General features: G+C 30.8%; 2 protein-coding genes, 1 long non-coding RNA gene and 1 pseudogene across 6 annotated transcripts; 2 read left to right on the forward strand and 2 right to left on the reverse strand.

Annotated features, from left to right (window-relative positions):
- Window positions 1–18213, reverse strand: part of LOC105206862 — a 174230-nt pseudogene that overhangs the window by 56721 nt on the left and 99296 nt on the right.
- Window positions 37–11683, forward strand: LOC105202274. 4 transcript variants are annotated; one of them, XM_039455859.1, is made up of 12 exons: window positions 37–173; window positions 361–557; window positions 7616–7687; window positions 8810–9027; window positions 9107–9259; window positions 9354–9792; window positions 9987–10116; window positions 10429–10503; window positions 10576–10803; window positions 10864–11034; window positions 11114–11220; window positions 11380–11683. In XM_039455859.1, exons 6-10 carry the CDS (start codon window positions 9778–9780, stop codon window positions 10926–10928), a joined length of 513 nt encoding a protein of 170 aa, XP_039311793.1. In that variant the 5' UTR covers window positions 37–173; window positions 361–557; window positions 7616–7687; window positions 8810–9027; window positions 9107–9259; window positions 9354–9777; the 3' UTR covers window positions 10929–11034; window positions 11114–11220; window positions 11380–11683. The 4 variants fall into 4 exon arrangements, with proteins under 4 accessions (XP_039311793.1, XP_039311786.1, XP_039311784.1 ...); XM_039455852.1 differs by lacking the exons at window positions 37–173; window positions 361–557 and adding an exon at window positions 5727–7480 and having other exon boundaries at window positions 9337–9792; XM_039455850.1 differs by lacking the exons at window positions 37–173; window positions 361–557 and adding an exon at window positions 5727–7480.
- Window positions 11680–13332, reverse strand: LOC113006219 (protein ALP1-like). Its single transcript, XM_039455813.1, has 3 exons — window positions 12857–13332; window positions 12547–12784; window positions 11680–12470 (listed from the first exon to the last, which is right to left on the reverse strand). The coding sequence occupies exons 1-3, from the start codon at window positions 12967–12969 to the stop codon at window positions 11760–11762; spliced, it is 1062 nt and encodes a 353-aa protein (XP_039311747.1). The 5' UTR covers window positions 12970–13332; the 3' UTR covers window positions 11680–11759.
- On the forward strand, window positions 17593–17925 carry LOC113006203. Its single transcript, XR_005576018.1, has 2 exons — window positions 17593–17759; window positions 17835–17925. It is a non-coding gene; the product is annotated as an uncharacterized LOC113006203 (long non-coding RNA).

Here is an 18213-nt window from a genome sequence, read left to right on the forward strand (position 1 = left end):
ATTTCGGCTTGAGAGCACTTAAGATAGGTGAGGGATCGCGAAGTAGTTCCCTGACTCAAGCAAGTCCACGGATGTGTACAGTATGTGCATACAGTAGTACTTCGAGACGGAAATTAAGAACGACAGTGAACGAACACAGAAAGAACATCAATAGGGATGCATCGGGATACTCGGTAATCACAGAACATAGAATAGAATACAATCATAGTTTTGATTGGGATAATCCGGAAATTTTAGATTATGAACAAAATTACTACAAAAGATTAATATCTGAAATGATTCACATAAAAGCTCAAAAGAACAGCATCAATTTGAATAGTGATACTGAGTATCTCGATGGATCTTATTTTGATTTATTAGACAAAATCGAAAACAGTAACTTCCGAGATACATGACGAATAAACGATGTTATGATCAACACCGATACGACCTTGTGAAAAATCGTTAGCGGAGTCTCGAAGTTTAGTGGATCACGATCTGTCGACAAGCACGTCTGTATCTTTCTTCTCGCCACGAAAATGTACGTCAATTTTGTCAAAATCTCAACCAACAAATTGGTATGTAACTTGTCTTTAATTACAATAAAAATCTAGATTAGTAATACACACTAAGAAAAATTGTATAAAATCGATATAGACACACTTACACGATGACAGCTAGATACAATAAATAAAGATCTTCACGAATAATGGAAACAAATACGCAGTAACAACACAAAATAACAACACAGGACGAAAAATGCAGTTTTATGTACAAATTTTGACTCCGGAAATTAGAACATTTAATTAACTTATGTAATATTTAAATTAATATGTAATTAGAATATTTTGTATATAGCGGCTGAAGAAGGCCTTAGTAAGGCAGAAACTAGTCCCGCGTTATTTATTTCGAATGTTAAGTGAGAAAATATATTTAATTTAATTTTTAACAACTATAATTACTGCTCGTCATTGGCCTGTTTTTGACACTAAAGTTTATGAATACACGAGCGACACATAGTATACTATTTTAAAAACATTTCTGCAATAAAGAAATATTTTTTGATAACGTTAAAATATACAAATGCATAATATCTTATTGTCGACGAGTGAGTTACATGCCAAATTCATTATTTACATGTTTGTAATTATTTCTGTGTATGATATTAGCAACTCTGCCTAGGAAAGTCTTTTCTAATAAACCGTTCGAAACCGGCGTTATAAAATTGTAGGTCTCATATATTTATGAATATATGCAGGAACGTTCACCCTGACAAGCGTATGGCACGCAAAGAAGAAAATTTAAAATATAAAGAAATATTCCAGGTGTACTCAACAGAAAATAAATAGAAGGTAGTAATTAAAAATACTTATCCGTTCCAATACAGAAAAGATTCAATTTAAAACAAAATAAAGTTAAAAAAACGCTTAAATTATTAACAGTCACATATGATTAAAGAGTTTTTAATGAAACAAAATATTCTAAATTGTTTAATTTAAAGCAAAATTTAAAGCAAACACAATTTAAAGCAAAACTTAAACAAGAATTAAATGAGGAAAGGCTCTAAAGACGTAAATCAAAACATAAGAAAAAATGTCGCGAGAGCTAACACTGGATGTTTGTGTAATAATTGCCAATATTCAAAATTCTTGTTAGGACTACATTTGTTCTTGCAAGAGTTTGTTTAATAATTAATAATTGTTAAATCTCGAGTGATGTAATATTCCAAATATAAATATAAAAATTAGTTCAATATTAATTCCAGCGCTTATACGAGTCCAATTTTAATGTCTTATTATACTGTAAAATTAGATAGCATGTCATTTACATAGTAAAAACGACAATTTTTTTGCAAAAAAGCAATTTTTCAGAAAAAAATGGAATTTTTCTGCTTTTTTTCCCAGCTATTTGAAAAAAGCGGTTTTTTTTAGACTATAGTGTATACCCTAAAATTCGGGATTTTTGAAAAATTTACATTTCAACATCTCGGAATTCAACTTAAAATATATTGGAGGTATATTCCGAAATGTCGGGAATTAAGTTGGAAGTTACCCCGAAATTATATTGAATTATAATTTAGGGTTTCTATTTGGGGGATAATTCTCAAATTTTCGAATATACACTGAATACGATGTTTACTCGAGAATATTTGTAAGAAAGTAATGAGCAGAAAAATTTATTATCCAAGTAAATGAATAAAATAAGATATCAACAGCCCGACAAATTTCATCGTAAGATTAGGACTACAATAAATTTAATGCAACAGATTATAGATTTATTTTGCTCTTTGGTGGACCTGTAATACTAACAAGGAGTAGAGCTGTAACAAGAAATGTAAAATGCCAAATGAGATGAGTCATAGCTCATTCGAAAGGGGGGCATAAATACATTAACAGTGTAAAAGGGTTAGCGTGAATAAGCCTTACTTTTAAAGAAAATCGCAATTAAAATTTAACATTGGGACGTTTGTAAGTTAAGTACTATAATCTTAAACCACCATCCAAGATAGCGTCGTGGCTGACAATGAGAAGGCTAGATGCTAGCGTTACTAATTTCCTTCCACGGCGGACCGGGTTCGAATCTCTGAAGCATCATTTTTTTTTTGATATTATATTTTACAATTACATTATTTTTATTATTTTTTAAATTAATCTTGACGCGGTCAAAGATGTTTATATGTACAATGAAATTTTTTGAGATGACAAAAATAAGCCGACGTGTTTACAAATTATACCGTATAAAGGAATTCCGATCTGTCAGCCTTATTTATGTTTTAAATGTTTTTACCTCGATTTTCACCCACAATATTGTACAGCAATGTGCGAGTTTTATAACAAATAATTTTATTAATGTATAAATAATTTTAATTACAAGACAGTCATAGTAATTTTAACTTATTAATTTATTATTTCAATTGTTTTAACTTACGCACATGGAGATCATTATATTTATTAATTATTTATTTTTTATTATTTATTTTTTTATTATTTATATCTTATTTATTTATTTACTTATTTATTTTCATACATTTATTTGCGTGTTTATTTCAAAATTTGGATTAAAGGCTTGTCAATTAGGATTTTTGTAATTCGCGGTTATACTCGAGATATCAACATGAAAAATGTTAGACACATTAATATAGTTATCTAATAATTTATTGAAATGTACTAATTTTTAATAAGTTCACTGATGAAAGCTCTGTGAAGCATGAAACATGTTCGACAAATTAGATGTTTTTCATAGTGTATCATTTACTCATAACTAATTTATTATGGTCTTATAACTTATAATATTGTAGAAACTCTTAAAGTGTATTACTTTTCAAAATAGATATGTTCGTTAAGGCGTCTTGTAAATAATTTTATTATAATAAATAATTTATAAAGTATTTGTATTAATTTTTAATTAATACAAATTTTATTATTATATGTAATTACATTATTAATTAATTTAAAAAATAATAAAAATAATGTAATTGTAAAATATAATAGCAAAAGACTTAAAAAAAAATAATGCTTCGAAGATACGAACCCGGTCCGTCGCAGAGAGAAATTAGTAACACTAGCATCTAGCCTTCTCAGCCACGACGTTATCTTGGAGGATGGTTTAAGATTCTAGTACTTAACGTACAAACATCCCAATGTTAAACTTTAATTGCGATTTTCTTAAAAAGTAAGGTCCATTCACGCTAACCATTTTACACTGTTAATATACTTGTTCCCCCCTTTTGAATGAGCTATGACTCATCTCATTTGGCATTTTACAATTCTTGCCTACTCCTTGTAAAAAGAATTTCGGATGAAAACAGATACAAACATTAAGCATTGGGCAGCAAAAAAGGATCTATACATTTATCCCTGCAATTCAAGTAACTTAAACACATATGAATTACAACCACAATCTTTAAAAAAAGAAATTATTACTTTAGAAAACATTAAACATAAATTGATAAAATTATCTACTTTTAATGGAAAAAACACAGAAAGAATTTTTGTAATTTTCCATTCATACATTAAATGTAGATTGTACATATATTAAATTTCAAAGAACGCGATCAATATACCAGATATGCATGATCGATACGAGACGTTAAATAAAAGCAATATCAATTATCAAATCAAGATCATCATCGCGAACAGCGATAAATAATTGAATATTACGAGCAAAGGCACCACTACCAGAAGACAGAACTACAAATTAACTACCTCTAATTTCGAAAGGCAGAGATAAGTGGAGGCAATACGTATTTATTACATTAAAACATATAGTATTATACGTAAATCTGTTTGAGATCGCCTACGTATTTGGACGTGTTTGCCCGCTGATATTTTTTTAACCGTTGATTTTATCATAATCGGCCTGCCGGGACAACAGTTGTTGTCCTTTTGAGCTTTGATTTCTAATATCGATTTTCCTTATTGCTTGCCAAAAAAACAAGAAAAAGAAGACAAAGGTACATCGCATGTATTATTAAATCTCTATACTTTTTAATTTTGTTAATTCATAAAAAATATTTTTCTTAACTTGAAATAATATACCAATTAATATACATTTTTTTCATTATTTAACATAAACAATATTAAATAATTCTTACAAATATATTTTTAAAAAATATTTACGATGTCTATAAATGATAAATTTAAAGATGTCTGACAGTGAAGTTGAGGAAAGTGAAGAAATAATTTACCGATTTAAAATATTAAAATTTATTAAACGAGGAAGGAAGGGACTAAAGAAGGAAATTGATATTGTTCCTGCAACATGAACACGTTAGGATAATAATACAAAAAGATTGAAAGTACCATTTCTTCCTACTCCATATACTAATGAAGAAATTGACTTACTTTGTGATATCGTGAAATTAGAATTTGAAGCACCAGAGTCGTGGCCTGTATATAATGTGGATATTATTGGTGAATCAAGTATGAACGTCAATTAGTTTAATAAATTTATAAATTTTAGTTAATTAATTGCATATTAAAATTTTACTTTTTAATTACATATACTTCTCCATAATTTTTATTCAGTGACATACACAGACGCAATCAAACGACTCTTGCTTCTCGAGAGAACACAAATGGCATTTTTCCAAAATTTGGAAGATGACGATGCAGAAAAAATTAAAAGAGTGCATATAAACATAAAAAACTTTTTAAAAATAAAAAGGAAATAAAAAAATTATTTTCTGAAGTTCCCCTGTTACATAAAGAAACTTGCAATCGTTCAGGTATGTATGGTATAATATAAAATACACAATAACAATATTTATTAACATCTTCGGATTCTCCCTTTAAAGTATAACACTGAAATATTTGTCCTATTAAACCAAGAGAACGCGTATAATTATTAAATGTTTAGATATTTAGATTCAAAACTTATAAATTTTACATAAAAAATACAATATTTTATTAAGTTTTATATTATAAATATTCAAGATTTTAGATATTAATAATTACATATGTACTTACAATATGTTTAGATAGGTCCAATTCAAAAACAAAGCCTCCAAAAGAAAAATCAGAAAGTGATGCAAGTGTGAGTTTGAAAATACACAAAAGCCAGATGTTTAATTCATAAAATTTCTATACCTACTTAATGGCAGAGTATGCAAAATTTGATCAAATTTTATAATAAAATTTATTTTTTTATTGACGATTTGTTGGCATAATATAGTTTAAATTTAATTCTTCTGTGTGTAACTTTAAATATGTGTAAATAAAAATACATATCAGGCCAGTTTCTTTATAAATTACTTTTGTTTATATCTAATTACATGAATTAATTTTATTGTGCAATATAGTTTTTATTTTAGATTCTTCATACCATCCCAGGCAGCATAAAACATTGCAACAATATTGCAGCAACGTTATAATATTGCTACAATGTTTTATGTTATCTGAAATGCCCTCAAGTTATGTAAATGTAATTATGTCTTTTATTGTTGGAATTATTACGTACTGTTGTTATTAATAGATTTATTAGTATTATTTTATATTTAACTTTTTTTATTTTAGCTAATGAATGTGTTAGAAAACTCTTAAACAAAGTGAAGAAAGAGAAGAATTTGATTAAATAGACTACAGAAAAAGAAAACTTTTCTATAACAGATTTGTATGATAGTAAGATTTTTTCAGCGTATTCACAACTTGGATTTTGCATTATTATTTAATTTTATTATTAGTTTATTAATAGATTTATTGTCATTATTATTAATTACTGTTTCATATATTTATAACAATAAATTATAACAATAATAAATTTGCCCAAAAACTTTCTAATATACCGAAGAAAAATTTAATTAAACGAACTGACAGAAAAATCTTCTACGATAGATTTGTGGCATAGTAAGATATTTTAGCGTATTCTCAAAATTCCGATTTAACGTTATTATTTATTTTCATTATTATATACAGGCGCTATTAATAGATTTATTATTATTATTATTATTACTATTATTATTAGGAAGAATGGGGTAAATCGGATTGTGTTCCAAATCGGACATTTTAATTTAAATGAATACGATTCAGTAGATTTGCATGCCATTTATAATGTGAAGTCCTCAAAAGACACCGAACATGTGACAACAATTTGACAGTTCTCTGTTATATCATTCACAAAATAGACGCGAATATGTATTTTCAGCCATCGTGCAGAAATTAAAAAAAAAAAATCCTTGTAAATCATTATTTAAAAGGTATTAAAAACGTAAAAGATTATTAAAGAGTGTAGAATTAAAAAATATCAATTATTTTGTGATTTCTTTTGCAGTTTATTGTAAAAATTGTTCCAAAGGACTCGTGTTCAAATCGGACTTTTACGTCGGAATTGCAACCTGATCGTAGCACTAATAATCTGCCGACCAAATCTAGTCCTAGAAATGTTAAATTAGTAAAATATTAGGAGTCATCAGACTCGGAATAATTGAATTTTATTGATTTCAACTCTAATTATATAATAACAATATCATAACATGACCGAAAAACATCTTACTATATAAACTGTTACTAATTTGTTCTTTTTTAACAAAATTTTTATTTTTTTAGTATCAAATTGCTCGTTTTTGATTAATACTAAAAAAAAATACGTTATAATCTTTTAAAATTTTATTTAAAAGTTGATAAAAATGGGCGTGTCTGAGTTGGACTAAGGGATGGTCCAAACCAGTAATTCCTAATTGGACCGGAAAAAGCGTTTTTACATTTTCCATTATAGTTCAACACAGATGACAGATGTATTAAAATGGTCCGAAGCAAAAATGAAGGAAATTAAATTATCTTCTTATTGGCACGATTAGTTTTACAATCGGACTTTATTTGCGCTTTATAGAAAGCAAAAACTGCAGCTAGGTCTAATTTACACTATCCCCAAATTATACTATACTATTGCATTAATTTTATTTAACAATGATTTTGACCGAGAACCCTCCAGTATACCAATGGAAAATTTAAATAAACAAATTGCAACAAGAAAAAGAACTCTACTGTGACGGATTTGTAGAATAGTAAGATATATTTCTTTCTTAAGAAAAGTCCTAATGGATTCAATACTCATATTGGAATAAAAAGAGTATCGGATCAATCTATTTTCCAATTAAATGGTAACATATTTCGAAACAATTCAAATAACTTTTTTTCAGATGAAACATCTTTCGATATTGTATTAGATGCCAATTTACCTATTGGAGGTATAGTCGGAGTTTCAAATAAAGGTATGATATAACATTAACAGTTTTTAATTTAATAGAGGAGAAGAGGGTAATATGACATCCATTTTCATTTTATTGAATAACTTTATAATTAATATTTTCTATAAAAACTTGAACGATTACATTTGTCAAAGTGTTGTTTGACAGATTCTAGACGAAAAGTAATAAAATATTTATTATTTAGGACGTGATTTATAAAAATCTAATGCACTGTATAATCGGTGGAAGAAAAAAAGTGATTGTAATATGAATATTCATAAAAATAATTTTTAAAAATTAGTTTAGTTTAAAAGAAACACAGTACCTTGTTATAAAATTATATATTTTTAATTTTTCATTGTTTAGAATTTTTCAGCGTTTAGAAACTTTAAAAATACTATTAGACATTTTATTAGAAATATTATTTTATCCCAGTTTAACATTAAACAACAAGCATAAAATGATGTCTCTAATGTTTCTAAACACCGTTCTCTAGAATAATAATCAATTTATTAAAGAAATATTTCAATATAAAAATTTTGCTTAAAAAACCGTATTAACAAAATTCCATGTTATTGTTTTAATTTTGTATAATTCAAAATGTGTGTAGCGGAATAAAAAGTAAAATAACAAGAAATATTCGAGTGTACGTACATTCGTGTGATAATAAACTCAAGTTTAATAATAATGAGGAAGTGTATGTAATTAAAGATTAAAAGTGTACATTGAAAAAGTTTAGAAGCGCTCAAGTAAAAATGCCTTATAACAATTGTCAGTTATTATGTACTGGCATATTAGCATCACTAAAAAACGGCGGAGTACTAAATGAATAACTTCATAAGCAATAATTAAAATAAGTCACCTAATAACGGAGATAATAAGGGTAGCCATATTGTTGACAGTAGCCGTAATACTCTCTTTTCTTCTATACAGACTTATTTATAACATTACAGTATAATATATGTTATTATAAAATTATAGGATTGAATGTACTTAGCATTGATAGCGCAATTTGGTCTGAACTGCAAAAAATATTTGAGAAAGAAGCCACAAAAATTAATATTAATAAGTTTTTAAAAAAGTATTTTATTCAAATATTTAAATCGTATGTGCACGTGTAATTGAATTTGGCCATTTTGGTTTCAGAACTAGATACGCTATCAACCAAAGTAGAGGGTCTTATGCAAGATATAAAGGTAGTTAGGAACAAAATTTTAAATCAAGTGCAGTCTAACAAAAATGCAAAATTGGATAATAACATATTTAAAAAAATATATAATATTAAGTTTCTATTAAATAACAAAGAAGACTTTAACAACTTTAATGATCGTCTTAACAATGATACCCAATTTTGATCAAATTTTGTGAGTACAATTACTTTGTCCAGATATATATTATTTATGTACTATATTTATATTGTTGATACAAATTTAATCATTGTAGCCTATACAGCAATAGAGATCTGTAGAATATACTAAAATTATTGCGGATATACGAAATATATCTCAATTTTCTAAAGATATCATCAGTATTTTATAATAAGTAAATTATAAATTCCCGTATAAGATATTCAAGAGATATCTTATTCTAAAAAAAGTGAGTATGTTCAATACATCTTAGAGATGTCCTAAAGATATCCGAAACAGATAGAATATCTTTCAAACGTTTTCAAGATATCTTATTTATATAGGACTTATAAAAAATAATAAAAATAAATGTACGAGCATTTTATATTATAAGGAAATAACAGTATCGTGCACTGAAAGTACGTAACATCTTCTCATCTATATGTTCGGCATTCGTGGACTGAATTTCTAAAGCGGATGTATGCATGTACATATATGTATGTGTGTACACACACCCACGGTCATCGATTCTGTCCTTCGGAAAATTTTCCAAACTGAGAAGTCACTATCTTTCTATATACTCGCAGTTCATGATTAACATAACGTCAGAGCTTAAAGGTACAATTTCATGGTGTCTCTTGTCGCCGAGATAAGTAGTCACGTGACCAAATTATGTCCAGTTCTTGTCGCTAGCGATGCCGAAGAAAAGTAGGATTGAATCCAACTTCTAGCGACGTCGCTTCACGTGATTATCAAGTAAATTTGAATATGGATCTGCAAGATGTAAGTACAATAAATAAATAAATTAATTAATACAGATTTCTTGTACTCTTATAATTATTATATTAAAATACCGGAACTAAAAAAGTTGAATAAATGGAATGAATTCAGCTTGTTATAATTTTGAGGTTAAGTGTGATCACATGCATAGTAGGGTAAAAATGATTAAAATTGTAATAATTTCATAAAATTTTCAGATAGCTGTTGTACATACCTGCGGGATATGTGAAACAATTATTGATCAAAACGACATTCCGATGCATGATTGTATAAGAGCATACAAAAAGTTCTTCGTGGATAATAATTATTATTTTTATCCAGTAACAGGTATAATATATACAATATAATAAAAGAGACGAGAGTTACAACGTTATTGTTGATGCGTACCAGTACTTTTGTGTTTATTGATCAGTTTCCATCAAATTGGTACGAACGTTTTAACCCGAGTTTGAATCGACAATTAAAAACTAATCAAGCCTTTGTTCACATAACATGGTGTGACTCGCATTAGCCCTCTTTTATTAAATTATTAAATCTCATGAGTCTTCCAAATATCTTTAAAAAAAATATATATACTTAATTTTTATTTTATCATTGAAAAAAATAACATTCTACAAGAATGTATATTATTATTTGTAGGTGATAATCGCATTGTTCGACGAAGCCTTGTCAATAACAAAGAAGTCGTCTTGCCGGTTCGTGAAAAGATTAGTGGTAAATAGAAACTTTGAAATCTTGAAAATTATAGTAATAAGTCTGCATTTTTTTAACTGAAATTGATTTTAGGAACTATAACAACACTTTCGTCAAACGAATTACAAGCTGAAAAGGAAAATAGGTCTCATAATGAGAGAGACAAAATCGCAAAGTCTACATTAAATTACGATGACGAGGAACTTTTAATTTTATTAGTTCAAGAACGAAGGCCCCTGTGGGATTTTACTATTCCATTAGAACAGCGATGTCAACGCATAACAAAAAAACTCTGGGATGAAGTGTCAGAAACATTGAGAGGTAAAAAAAGCGTTAAAAACATTCACGGTTAAAATATTTAAAGAAAAATTTTATTTACAGGTAAACTTAGTGGTGAAGAAGCAAAAAAAAATTTAAAAATTTACATGACGCCTATAGACGAATAATAAATACTGAAAAACGCCCTAGTGGGTCGGCTAGACCTCTCCCTACAAAGAAATGGCACCACTATGAATCCATGGAGTTTTTGCGTGACTTATGTCTTGTCAAAAAGTAAAAATTATATACAGTATTTTAATTATATACACTTTTGAATTGTTTCCTTTTTAATTTATAATTTTTATATTTTTAGGGGAAAAGTTTCTAATATTGACGCTATTGATGTCGATGACTCTGCGAGTAACATTGGCGAATCAATAAATGATGATGCAACTTGTGATGGCCCATCAGAGGCATCAGGTACTTGATATTAATATCTATTTTGAATGTTTTATGCTAAAGTGGTTTTCACCGAAACTAGAAGTATAAGAATAATCAGTGTTCTATAATGAATGATGAAAGATTTTGATTACTCTATCAATAATCAAAATATAATAATAATAAACCAATAAACTACAGGTACAACAACTAAAAAGAAGAAGACCTCGGGACAGCAGTCCGATGCATTAGATAGAATTGCCGATTCACTCTGTCGACCATCAACTCCACTTGTATTACCACCAGCACCCAAATGTGATGAAATTGATTCGTCATTAGCAGTAATCGGATGGAGGTTAAGACAAATGAATCCAACACAACAATTACATGTCATTCAGCAAATGATGAACCTAACTTTTGATGTACTCACAAAAAATTAAGTTTTATTATTTTTTTAAAAGCATACATCTGTTACATTTTTATAATAAAGTTTAAATCAACTCCACTGATATTTTATAATTTATTATACATTTTCAGACAAGTTAAATTGCATATATACAATTAATGAATGAGTATAAGAACTAACAATGATAGAATTGACTTGGTATGGCACCTTCACTATTAAAATATTTACAGAATTCTTCGCGAATTTGCATCGCTTGACGAGAACTATTATTAGAACCGCACTGAGTTATGTTTTCTAATGCACTATTATCCGTGCAATTTCTCCAAGAACCTGGAATAAAGCCGTCATCACTCTCTCGATCAATTAGTGTTGAAGTAACATATTGATTTTCTTCAATATCCATCTGACGAATCCAATTATGGAGGCATATAATGGCTTTAACAATTGAAATTGTCTTTTCTATACTACAATTGATTGGTCGCTTCAAAATTCTCCATTGACTGACTAAAATACCAAATGTATTTTCGATTGTTCTCCTAGCTCGACTCAATCGATAGTTATAAATATTTCGCTCGTCGTTTAAACCGCCTTTTCCTGGATAAGGCCGGAGTAAATAATCTGACAATTGAAAGGCTTCATCGCCCACTAGAACATATGGTAAAGGAGGTCCACCTGGGCTGAGAGGTTCTGGTGCAGGTACGTTCATTTCCTTTGATGCAAATTTTAGACCCATCGTTGAATCTCTAAAAATACCACCGTCACTGCGACGACCGTAGGCTCCTATATCAACGAACGTGAACATATATTGTGCGTCACAAATTCCGAGGAGCACAATACTGTGAGTCTTCTTATAATTATAATAAGATGAGCCTGCTTTAGGTGGACACTAGAAAAAGAATAATCATTTATGCATCAAACTTATAATCTCCAATGATGAATGTAGTATTGATCAGTAACATTACTTCAATAATAACATGTTTGCCGTCAATTGCGCCTACGCAATGATTGAAATCCCATTTCTCTTCAAATTCTTTAGCAAGGTGTAGCCATTCCTCTGTTGTTTTTGATGGTGGGATCACTTTCTGACGAATACAGTTCCATATAGCATCGCATGTTTCACCTATAACGTGGCTTATTGTTGAAACTCCAGCGAGAAAGTGATATGACATTGAATGCATCGAATCACCAGTTGCTAAATATCTAAAAATATTAATATCAAATATAATTATTTTTGAATTCATAATGTAATGCACGAAATAAGGACAAACAAACCTCAATGTTATAGATAGTCGCTCTGCAGGAGGTAACGGTTCTCTAATTGCCGTTTGTTTAGTGATTGCAGGTGCCACTAAGTGTAACAATTCTTCAAATTGCATAACTGTCATGCGATAATAGTTTCGAAAATTTTCTGGAGTTAATCTTGGAACAGATGCGTAGTAAAAACCATGTTCACGTCGTCTTTTAAATAATGGATCAATCCAAAATCTCTTTTTTTATATTTTTTTTTAACTTTGCAATGTATACAGCGACTATTAGTTTATTTCGTCGACGTTGCTCTTCATTTTTATTATAAATAATTGTAGCAACTTGACAGGCCCACTCGTGATATCTTTCTTGATATGACATGTTGGACACACACAATGTAGAAATTTACTTTTTTGTGTGTTCTTACTTGGAACACGCGTAGTAAAATATTGGCATTGAAACTCCTTCGTAGTCTGATATTCAGGGCCCCTCAAGAAGAAAAAGAAGGGATACGTGTCGTCAACCTGCCCGAGGAGCTTTGAGGTTATTTAACGATTGAAATTTATTTTACACAACACCTAGGTTATGTTTTTTTTCTTTCTGTCGCTGCTTTCCGTTCACACAAGCGACGGTTGAAATCAGTGATATATAAAATCACGTGACTCGTCTGTCGCTGAATATGAGCAACAAGCGACACCATGAACACATACCTTAATGCTATAACACACACCTTCCATAATCGTGTGGCCACTTAATGTATAAATCACTAGTTTTATTCGAGATTGAAAGATATTTATTATAAACGTGTTCATTCCTTTACAGACAATATATTAATAAAGAAGTAAATGTTTTTAACAAAAGATGTTTAGTGTGTTGCTAAGTAACAAGTGTAGAAAGTGTAAGTGTAAGAATAAATAGTGTAAGTGAAAGAGTGTAAGAACGCCACAGTACTCCCCCCTAAGCGACGACTACGTTGCGAAATGAACTTTCTTCTTAGCCGGGTAAGTTCTTAAAGGTCTTGAAACAGGAACAGAAATAGAAGCGGGAACATCCAAACTGGTTACAGGTTCCGTAGAAGAAGAGCAAGGTAAGGAAGTAGAAACTGCAGAGAAATCTTCTCTAGGAAGAAAAGGTGATTTAAGCCGTTCCGTAGAAACATTAACAATATTACCTGAAACGTTTATAGAGAACAAATAATCAGAAATACGTTTGACAACAAGAAAAGGCCCAGAATAAGGAGGTTGAAGAGATTTCTTGACAGCATCATCACGAATCCAAACGTGAGTACAATCACAAAGATTTTTATGTACAAAAGGAGATTTCTTGATGTGATGACTGGTTGGTGAAGATCTAACATTCCTCATATGAATTCTGTGTTTTTTTAAAAAGATTTCAGGATCCGCAGGAAAATCCTCTTCAATAAAAAATTCTCCAGGAATCCGAAGAGTGGTTCCATAGAGTAGTTCCGCAGGTGAAGCTTTTAAATCTTCTTTAAAACATGAACGAAGACCCAGAAGAACTGAAGGAAGAGACTCTAGCCAATTCTTCGTCTGATGACACATAATGGCAGTCTTGACAGTCCTATGCCACCTTTCCAAAATGCCATTTGAAGCAGGATGATAAGCCGAAGTTCTTTTCCTGTCACAACCAATCAAATTGGTTAAAGCCTTGAAAAGAGATGCTTCAAACTGCGATCCTTGATCCGTGGTGATGGTTAAGGGAGAACCGTATCTAGCTACCCAATGAGTATTAAAAGCTGTAGAAACAGTGTCAGCAGAGATTTCCTTAAGAGGGATAGCTTCAGGCCAACGTGAAAAACGATCAATAATCGTGAGGCAATAACGAAAATCTTGACAAGATGGAAGAGGACCAATCAAGTCTAAGTGGACATGTTGAAAACGTTGATCCGGAATCTCGATTCTAACAGGAACATTCTTCGTGTGTCTTGAAATCTTGGAACGTTGGCAAGGTAGACACGTACGAGTCCATTCTTTAACATCCTTTTTTAAAGATGGCCAAATAAATTTATGCAAAAGTTGTTTAGCTGTTGATCTACCACTGGGATGAGCAAGACCATGAACAACATCGAAAATCCTCTTGCGAAGAGATTTAGGCACATAAGGACGAATTAGTTCAGAGGAACAATCACAATAAATAGGAGAAGTTGAACCAGAAAGAATAAGTTTCCTTAACTGAAGAGAAGAGTTCGAAGAAAGTAAGTCTTGAAGTTCTTCATCTTCTTTTTGATAATCAGCTAACTCATCAAGAGAAACTATAATTGGCATTGAAACTGATTCAATTCTTGAAAGAGCATCGGCTACAGAATTTAACTTGCCTGAAATATAAACAATATCAGTAGAAAATTGGGCTATAAAATCCAATTGTCTGATCCGTCTAGGAGATGCTTTATCAAGTTTCTGCCGAAAAGCATAAATCAAAGGCTTGTGATCTGTTCTAATAATCAGTTGACGTCCTTCAAGTAAATATTTAAAGTACTTAATAGCTAAATAAATACTAAGTAGTTCTCGATCATAAGTGCTATAATTCTTCTGAGTTTGATCAAGTTTTTTAGAAAAGAATGCAATAGGTTTACTAACATTATCAATGGTTTGTTCTAGAGATGCTCCAACAGCAAAATTAGAAGCATCACAAGTTAAAATCAAAGGAACATGTGGAGCAGGATGAGAAAGAGTAGTAACTCGGAGAAGTTCTTCTTTACAATTTTGAAAGGCTGTTTCAGTTTCATTATTCCAAGGGATAACTCTTCTATCTCTCTTGCGACTATCCTTTAAAAATTCAGTAAGTAAAGCTTGATGTTCGGCTGCATTTTTAAGACAGCGACGATAATAATTGATAATGCCAATAAATCTGCACATATCATGAATTGTCTTAGGTTTAGGAAAATCAATAATAGATTTTACTTTTTCTGTTGTAGGTTTAATACCTTGATCTGAAACTAGGTATCCAAGGAAAGAAAGTTCTTTTTGTCCAAAAAGACATTTGGATACATTAATTGACATTCCGGCTTGTAATAAACGATTAAAAATAATGCGCAAATGGGCAATATGTTCTTGTTCATTTTTGGAAGCTATAAGAATGTCGTCAAGATAGCAAAAAACAAAATCTAAATCACTGAGCAGTGAGTTCATTAATCTTTGAAAAGTTTGAGCTGCGTTACGAAGACCAAAAGGCATGACTAAAAATTCAAAAAGTCCAAAAGGTGTGGTAACGGCGGTCTTGTGAATATCCTCTTTGGCGACGGGTTCTTGATAGTACGCTTTTACTAAGTCAATCTTGGAGAAGATATTCTTACCATAAAGCCCAGAAGTAAAATCTTGAATATGAGGCAGTGGGTAACGATCAGGAATGGTAGCCGAATTTAATGCACGATAATCACCACAAAGTCTCCAAACATTTTCCGATTTGGGAACCATATGTAAAGGGGCTGCCCAAGTACTACTCGAAGGTCTACAAATTCCTTGTTCCATCATAAACTTGAATTCCTCCTTGGCAAACTTGAGTTTTTCCGGAGAAAGTCTTCTGGGAACTGAAAATTTAGGAGATCCTTCCGTGATGATACGATGTTCAATTCCATAAGACTTCACCGAAGAAAGAGGAGCAAATCGAGTAAGTCCAGGAAATTCCGCTAAAATCCTGTGATAAGGAGAGTCAGGAGACATGGTACATATGGATAATTGTGAAACTTCTTGGATCTTTCCAAAATGTTTAAGGCCAGTAACAGAGTCGACCAAGCGTTTGTTTTTAATGTCAACTAGGAGATTAAAATATCCAAGGAAATCTGCACCTAAAATGGGACGTTGAATATCCGCGATGCAAAATTTCCAACGGAAATTTCTCCTGAGGCCAAGATCCAAAGAAAGAGTTTTAGAACCATAAGTATGAATTTGAGTACCATTGGCAGCAAAAAGTTTAAAATTAGCTGGTAATGGTTTAAACAAAACTCTCTTAGGTATTAAGGAAATATCAGCACCAGTATCAACAAGAAAATGTAAATTAGTTGATTTGTCAAAAATAACGAGGCGATGGCAAGGTAAACCGTTGTAAGCAGCCTCAATCTTCAACGGCGCTTCTAGTTTTCCTGAGAGTCGGTAAGAGTTTTTGACATCAAGCAAGGAATGGTACATCTCTTTGCCTTATTACCAAATTTTTTGTGATAAAAACAAATTGACTGATCTTTAGAATTAGATCTTTTATTTCGTGAATTTGATCTGAATCTTGATTTGCTTCTAGATCGGCTAAAAGATCTGCCACGACGATAAGATACTTCAAGCGCAGCGATTCTTTGTTCCAAATCAGCAAAATCAGATTGTTTAGGTAGATTGCGTATTAACTTCCGCGACTTGAAAACCAGTATCACGTTCAACTATTTTATCCGCGAGTTCCGAGAGCTTGACTAAAGGTACGTTTTCAACCACTGCAAGAGTCGCTTGAACTTTATATGGTAAACGTTGTAGCCAAATCGAATGTAAAATGTTATCTGCTAAAGAACCACCGGATAATTGACGGATTTCACGTAAAAGTTCTGAAGGCTTCTTGTCATTTAACTCAATACCAACTAATAATTGTCTCAAACGTTCTTCTTCAGAATCCGTGAAACGATGAATGAGTGCTTTCTTTAATTGATTATATTTATCAATTTCAGGCGGATTTTCAACAATCTCCGAAATCGCGACTAACGCTTGTTCATCAAGATGACGAATAACTGAACTATATTTAATATCTTCAGAACGGATACGGTATACAGTAAATTCACTCTCAATCTGAGCAAACCACAGCTTAGGTTGTTTATGCCAAAAGATTGGAAGTTTCAAAAGGCGAAATTCATTTGAATGGATCTGAGTGGACTCACCCGATGACTGATGTTCAAAACCAGAAGATAAATTTAAAATCTCTGTTCCGACCTGTTCTTGTAGGCTTACGGTTGACGCTGAAGTAGTAGAAGTTGACGGAGTTGACTCAGATTTAACAGGAGTTCTGTCCACAGGCATTTTATTAAACTGATGCTTCCAGAGAAGAACCAAGACGATCCAGAAATCAAAATTCGAAGATTCTTGTAGACACCAAATGGCACTTCGAAAATCAAACTTCCCGCGTCAAGAGATATTTCAGCTCACACCGTGATCACGTCGGGGTCACCAAAAATGTGGCGACTTAATGTATAAATCACTAGTTTTATTCGAGATTGAAAGATATTTATTATAAACGTGTTCATTCCTTTACAGACAATATATTAATAAAGAAGTAAATGTTTTTAACAAAAGATGTTTAGTGTGTTGCTAAGTAACAAGTGTAGAAAGTGTAAGTGTAAGAATAAATAGTGTAAGTGAAAGAGTGTAAGAACGCCACAATCGTAACCATAAGAT

The sequence above is a fragment of the Solenopsis invicta genome, chromosome 1 (assembly GCF_016802725.1).
Source record: "Solenopsis invicta isolate M01_SB chromosome 1, UNIL_Sinv_3.0, whole genome shotgun sequence".
Taxonomy (NCBI): Eukaryota; Metazoa; Arthropoda; class Insecta; order Hymenoptera; family Formicidae; genus Solenopsis; species Solenopsis invicta.

Bases quoted from the DNA above. Each gene is read 5' to 3' on its own strand.
- LOC105202274 (XM_039455859.1), top strand. The intron at 10,504-10,575 runs GTAAATAGAAAC...AATTGATTTTAG, and splicing joins GGTTCGTGAAAAGATTAGTG to GAACTATAACAACACTTTCG. The intron at 10,804-10,863 runs GTAAAAAAAGCG...TTTTATTTACAG, and splicing joins AGTGTCAGAAACATTGAGAG to GTAAACTTAGTGGTGAAGAA.
- LOC113006219 (XM_039455813.1), bottom strand. From the start codon at position 12,969: ATGACAGTTATGCAATTTGAAGAATTGTTACACTTAGTGGCACCTGCA. The intron at 12,785-12,856 runs GTTTGTTTGTCC...TAATATTTTTAG, and splicing joins CGACTATCTATAACATTGAG to ATATTTAGCAACTGGTGATT. The intron at 12,471-12,546 runs GTAATGTTACTG...TTCTTTTTCTAG, and splicing joins GCAAACATGTTATTATTGAA to TGTCCACCTAAAGCAGGCTC.